Source organism: Cyanistes caeruleus, chromosome 11 (genome assembly GCF_971803275.1).
Source record: "Cyanistes caeruleus chromosome 11, bCyaCae1.hap1.1, whole genome shotgun sequence".
NCBI lineage: Eukaryota > Metazoa > Chordata > Aves > Passeriformes > Paridae > Cyanistes > Cyanistes caeruleus.
In genome coordinates, this window is record NC_141711.1 from 12,629,704 (window position 1) to 12,636,394 (window position 6,691).

At 38.6% G+C, this 6,691-nt stretch overlaps 1 protein-coding gene across 2 annotated transcripts; it reads left to right on the forward strand.

The window, feature by feature from the left end:
- The first annotated feature begins 34 nt into the window (after nt 1-34).
- On the forward strand, nt 35-6,379 carry LOC147651013 (uncharacterized). Of its 2 annotated transcripts, XM_086846816.1 has the most exons (4): nt 35-482; nt 4,657-4,737; nt 5,752-5,819; nt 5,921-6,070. In XM_086846816.1, the coding sequence occupies exons 1-2, from the start codon at nt 67-69 to the stop codon at nt 4,676-4,678; spliced, it is 438 nt and encodes a 145-aa protein (XP_086702942.1). In that variant the 5' UTR covers nt 35-66; the 3' UTR covers nt 4,679-4,737; nt 5,752-5,819; nt 5,921-6,070. The 2 variants fall into 2 exon arrangements, with proteins under 2 accessions (XP_086702942.1, XP_086702941.1); XM_086846815.1 differs by having other exon boundaries at nt 5,752-6,379.
- The last annotated feature ends 312 nt before the right edge of the window (nt 6,380-6,691 follow it).

A 6,691-nucleotide genomic window follows, 5' to 3' on the forward strand; every position in this document is an offset into this window, starting at 1 on the left:
CCGCGGGGGGCCTCCACCAATGAGCATCCGCAGCACTGCGGGGCGGCGCGGCCGGGAGCGCCGGGGATGAGGCCCCGCACGCCCCCCGGGCCGGAGCACCGGGGGATGGCATCTCGCAGCCCCGCCGAGGCTGCCAAACAATTGCCGGGCGATTATCCCCGGCCTCGAGAGCTGCGGAGGAAGTGGGGGCCAGAACGGCGCTCTCGGCACTGCGGAGTCCGGAGAGAAGAGAGCGCAATGAAGCTGAGCAGGGAGCGCCGGGGCAGCCGAGCACGGAGGAGCCGACACACGGCCCGGGCCCGGGCCCGGGCGGGAGCGAAGGGCAGAGAGCTGCCGAGCGAAGCGGCGGAGCCGTGCCCCGCCGGGAGCCGTCCGGTCGCTCTGGCTGCCGTGGCCCGGCCCGGCCCGGCTTCTGCATCACGCTGCGGCCCTTGGCGATCGCCGCTGGGCTGCTGGTTTCCCACACCGCGCTGCAGGCGCTGGTGCGTGTTCCGGGCTGGTTTGTGATACTCGAGAAGTGCGTTTAGGAGCTGGAGACTGAGCACTGCTCTTGCGTGGGTATACACCTGGAATAATGGGACTCGTAAACCTGTAAATGAAACGAATCTACGTTTTGCAGAGGAGGATTTATTTGTATTAAAGAGTATAGTCAGATTCAATAAAACGCTTTAGAGCCCGTTATTTTACTATTCAAGATGGCATTTAGGCTTATGCCTAAGGCCAAATGCTTACTGAATTCCGTTATTTCAAAGGAGGTTAAGACCTCAAGATCTGTCTGGAATAGTGTTGCTTCTAGATGTGGTTAATTTTATCTTGCCAAAGGTACCATAGATAAAGGGGCAGATCCTCTGGTGTGTTCTCCAGCTGACGGTAAGGGAAGTGCTGCCCTTGTGAGATTGCACAGGAAATGAAGCAATAATTGAGCAGTAGGCAGTTGAGGTGGAGTTTATTGTGTGCACAAAATCTCTGAACTTTTGTGCTTGTATTTCTATAAAATAATCACTCATCAGACAAAATTATTAATTTTTCCCTCCAAATATTGCTTTGCAGCTTACTGTTTGGTGCTTATCTATACATCACCTAAGAAGTCTTTGAAACTTTCATTTAGGGACTAGAACAAGGGAAGAAAACAACAGAAAGCCTGGAGTTTTTCTCAATAGTGCACTGCTTATGAAATCCTGTGAAACACAGAACATACAAGATGGGTGATAAAAGCAGTGAGATTTCACCCCCTGCTTCACAATGGATTCCCTAAATTAATATATTTCCATTATACCTGCAGAATTTTAAATAAGATAGCCAACCACACCTGGCTCCTGCTTTTTGTCAGAAACAGCAGGTGGCAATATTTCAATTTCAAGCATCTTTTCAAAACTTTGTCATAGAGAAAATCATCTTATAAGGACTGTAAAACAAGTTTCATGGTCCATTTAGATTTCTTTTTATATTTTGTAAATTATTAGTGTTTTGTTAAGCAAGTGATATGTTCTTTCAAAAAGCTGGTAGTAGTTGATTGGTGGTTTCAGAACTTGGGTAAAAAACAGCTGTGTTCTTTGTAGACAAATCAAGACTACCTGCAAAACTTGTACTACACATATGGAACTGGATCTTTCAAAACTGGCAAGTCTTCCAGGCATTTGGTAAAACACTACACAAAGAAATTTTTTTGGCAACTAAGCAGATAGTAAATTTTGTAAAACGACTTCCTACATGGTAAAAAGTATTAATTCCATTACTGCACACTTGGCTTTTTGTTACCATGAAGGCCAGGTAACTTCTTTTTTGCTTTCAGACTGCCTTGGGAATGTCATGTGTCATTCCTGCATTAAGAGGCAGAAGTCTAAAAATATCCCAAGTCCTTTAACAGAGCTGCAATTTCACAAGGAGTGCCTATGGAATGTTTACATATTGGAGAAGGACTGCATCAAAGTGTGCATTTATCAAAGATGGAAAGAAGAATACTCTGTGCCTCAGCAGGCCAGTTACCTGTCTTGCACTGAGAGGACATTGTGCTCTAATGCAGACAGCACAAATTTTAAGGCAGTCTATAAATTGACACATTTTCTTCTGTGGGCATGGAAATCTTACCTACAAGCTGTAATTTAAAATGTTTTTTGAAAACCAACAAAGGAGCCTTTGAAGATAAAACCTGTTCTGATATACATTTAAAAAATGCTTCTGCTTTTTCACTCTTAATATTTGTTACTCATTGGAACCTTTCAAATTTAAGACAACTATTTTATTTAAAACTTCTAACATAGGGTGCATCAGGGAGTAAAACTCCAGCTTTAAGCTGGTTTTATCTTCCCTGTATCTTTTCACAAGACATGAAATTAATTGCCTCCAACTGACATATATTTTTGTAATATGTGGCTGCAGAATCTACATATTATCATTTGGCATTTTAGTATTTTGGACTGGATTCTTTAGCCACACATTCCAAACTATGGATAATATATCTGTTCATGACAGTAAGTCTGATTGCATGGACTGACTACCTTCTAACTTGTCATGCTTCCATATTGTAATTACATTTAGTGGTTTTATTTACTGATTCTTTGTGGAATTTCATGTGGCTATTAGAATCCAACATAATGGACAGCATAGGAGTTGAAATGAAGAAATCTAAAGACTGTTTCGTTTACTGCTTGTCCAGAGATACTATTTACAGTGCTTATACCTTTAGAGAGGAGAATAGAGGAGATAAACTTGTTTCTATAATGCAAGGGCTGCTGCAGTGTTTGCAGGAAAAGCGTTACCAGGCTCTGTTTCATTTCCTGATAATCACCAGCATTCCCAAGTCCTTGATTTATCATTCCAGAAGACTGAATAAAATGTTTTCAGGCTACATGAATCTCTCCTAAGGATCATGAAACACAATACAAGCACTTCAATCACTCATTAATTAAACTTTTTTAATAGCTCATATAAGCAGGGTAAGAGGATGAGATTTCAGTGGGAGGTAGGTGTTACAAAAGCCCCATCAGGTGTCTGTCTTCATCTCCAGACACATAAATACCATTAATATCTGGTCTTAATTGACTTAAGAGAACAAATCACATTGATTTTTCAATCACTTAACTCATGAGAGCCCCATTCAGATTGGTTGTATTTATTTTCTAGGTGGATAAATGGATTGGCACAATGATTAAATTGAACACTGTTGATGATGCCTTGTGGAAGCTGGAACCATGGGGCTTTGGCCTGGAATTCAGTTTGCAAATGTATTTACAATGCAAATGCAGCTGAGAGAGTGTCCCAATACATTTCTTTGGGGCTTGCATATGGAATGTAGCCAGATTTGTATTTGGCCTTGTTGCTGCATGGGCAAGGGTTTTTTAAAAAGTTGAATATGCTGCTAGAGTGGTTTGAGTCATTAATTTCTGTTTTTTACCTTCTGGAGGAAGGGATCCACAAACCTTCTCAGAATAATGTGACTTTCATAGCACGTGTATCCTTATACCTCATAGTGATGGGCAGAAATCATTATCCTTCCTCTTAATACTTGTATGTAGTTTACTCAGCCATTGCTGTAAAGTAGATCAGGAGTGTCCTTAAAGTTTTAAATTCATACATAGCTTTCAGGGCTTCTGGAGTTAAATGGGAAACGTAAACAGTTTTGGCCTTGCTTCCAATACGTTTTAGATAATGCAAATGAAAGTTTTTAGACTTCTTTCCTTGATTGCTTCCTGAAAAAGCAACACGATGAAGAGTAACTAGCAACTGAATGCAATCAAATGCCAGCATGAGATGATGTTAATCTTTAGCCAGCACACACTTGATGATTAATGGAATGAACGTGTGATCTGTGTGCCAAATAAACTGAGTGGTAAAATAAAAAAAAAATCTTTAAGGAAAATAATTTGCTTTTTGATACTCCAGTTGATACAGGACTGCATGTTCTGATTCGAAACTATAATTCCAAACAGGGGCTTATGTGATGTCCATAAATTAGTCTTTATATCTGATATCATAGATACTCTCTACATACTGAGAAGTTTGTAAACACTAGAATATTTCTAAAATATATTCCTCTGTAGCAGAGGAATTCAGTTTCTGAAACCTGCCTTTGTTGCCAAGAAATGTGCAGGCCATCCATACCATACTTTTGTTCTCAGTAGGGGATTGTGCACATTTCCTTCCTTCATACAGATGGATTTAAATGATAGCTGTGCTTGAGATTGTGTACATGGGCATTGTTTGCATAACCTGTTTGTGGAGTATATTTATATTTATATTTATATTCTCAAATATGCACAGCTTAGGCCACCAAGAAACACATAAGGAATGTAAAGAAAATATGTTCTTACTGCATATATATATTACTGAACAACATTCAACTGTTAGGAAAAACTTGGGAGTAAACAACCCACATTTATGTAAATTGAAACCTGCAGCAGTCTTTTTCTTTCATAACATGCAAGTGCCTGGGTTTGATTGGGCTGCAGTCAGAGCAATGGGTGGTAAAAAGGCTGTTGCTCCAGTGGAGTTGTACCATGTCAGAACAAGAAATCTTAATTTCCCCTTGAGATAAGCCTTTCAATTGGTTGCTTGGGCTTTATAGCGTTTGACACAAGTATTGTGAATTATTTTGTATATTTGGGTATCTCCTGTACACCTAAGAATGGTAACCTTTGCACTCATCTTTGTTTGTAGGAATTATTCAGAGATTACATAACTGGATCTTTCCCAAAAAGGCTTCTCACTTTTTAAAGTGATTCTGCTTCAAAAGGACAGGTATAGTTGCTGCATATCTGTTTGTACACAGCACTTTCAAACTTCCAGAGCCATAGTTCTCCTCATAGTCAGTTCCTGTACTGTTTCTTCACATGGAAATTTTAACTGAAAAAAAAGGTCTCAAATCCATCACAAAAGTTATTTAAATGTTTATGTGACTAAAAAAGGATTTCCATGTAGAGTTATGATAGAGTGGTATAAAGTGTAGAACTTACGTATGGTAAGGCAAAAGGTAATCAAGAAAAGAATGGATTGTGGTCTAAGTTAAGAACCTGAGGAACTACAGATTTTTACCAAGTTTTCTTTTTACATTCTAACTAGCAAATAAACAAAACTTCATTGTCCTTTACTGTAATACCGAGTGACTGTCAAAACATGAAATTGTCATATTCCTTACAAACATATTCCTCAACAAATGTTGGGAAGGAATAGATTTTGCATCAAAATCACAGTATTTTCTGGTAATGAGAGATTAGAGTGCTATTTATATAATGCTAATATGTAGTGTCAACATTGGATTTAAAAAAAAAAAAAATTAAAAATTATCAGCTTACTAAGTGGGGATGGATGAGTGTTCCTTTGGAACAATGTATGATCTTTTTGTTCCCCTAAAAATATATTTTGATGTAGTTTATAATTAAACACTATAAAAGCAAGGATTACCACTTAACATTTCATTTTTGTCAGGAAAGCATCTCCTGCAAAATACTTACAAATGAGTCTCTTCTGCAGTCTTGACTGAAATGCATTATGCAGAAATCTGACAACTGCTCAGTACAATTTGCAAGCTGCAGAGAATTTGAAGTAGTCTTTGATGTCTAGGCAGAAATTCACTGTACAGCAGGGAGTTTAGGTTGGTTCTCTGCATTTTATCAGCCTATGTTGTGTTTAATTAAGACACGGCAAGCATCTCAGGATTAGCCTTTGACAGCTCAGAGTTTTTGCTCCAAGTTAATAAGCCTGTTTTTTTTTTTTTTCCTTCTCCCATTTTTCCCCTTCATAAAATTCCAATAGGCTGTCAAATTTTCTACTACTTTCCTTGAAGGAGCCTTCTTTTGGATAGAGACATCAAATTGGCACTGGTGAGTTCTTCAGCTTCCTGCGCAGTAATTGGCCCATGTGAACTGGTGAGATTTTACTACCCAGCAGAAGCATTTAATGTTATGAAATTAATATCTCACAGCAGGTATAAAATAAATGTCCAGTATGAGGACTGAAGTAACTGTCCTCACAAGAAATCAAGTATGGATTGGAACATACACCAATGAAAGCAAAATGAAAAACAACAAGAACCTTAGCAAGAGCAACAGAAAACAACCAAATAATTGAACTAGTAATGATATTTGTTTGTAATTGTTATCAAATATTAACGATTTTCATGAAACCAGGAAAAACTGTGGTAAATTAAATACTAATAAAGTAAAACTATATTATACTTTAAAAATTGAGAATGTCCTCTTTAAGAGACCAAAGGAATGGAGGAAAGAGGGAGAAAGTTAAGTCCTCTGCATACAAAAAAATGGGTCAAGCCACTGAATTTTTTCTGAGCAAGCACTTGATCAGGGCTTATACATTCCCTCTCTTCTTTATTCTGCTTCTGTGTACATACACTTTTAAAGTGCAACTTACCTTAAAAAGAAAACATCCATAAATTAAAAACTCCTAAGATAAAAACAACTATATACATCGAATGAGAAATGTTCATCAGAGCTTGGACAAATCATTATGTAGAGGATATTCTAGGAGAAAGCACTGAAGCAGTCAAACTTAAACCAGCTGCAGAAATAAAAAAGAAAATTATAGCTTTGGCAAATGAATGCTAGTAATTATATTTCCATCACTTTGTATTATACTGTTTGTCTTCTTGGGATAAGATTTAACTTATTCAGTCTGAACCATTCTGATTGCTAGAACTTGGGCAAAGGGACTGTTCAGGAGACCCCCTGAGGGAAAA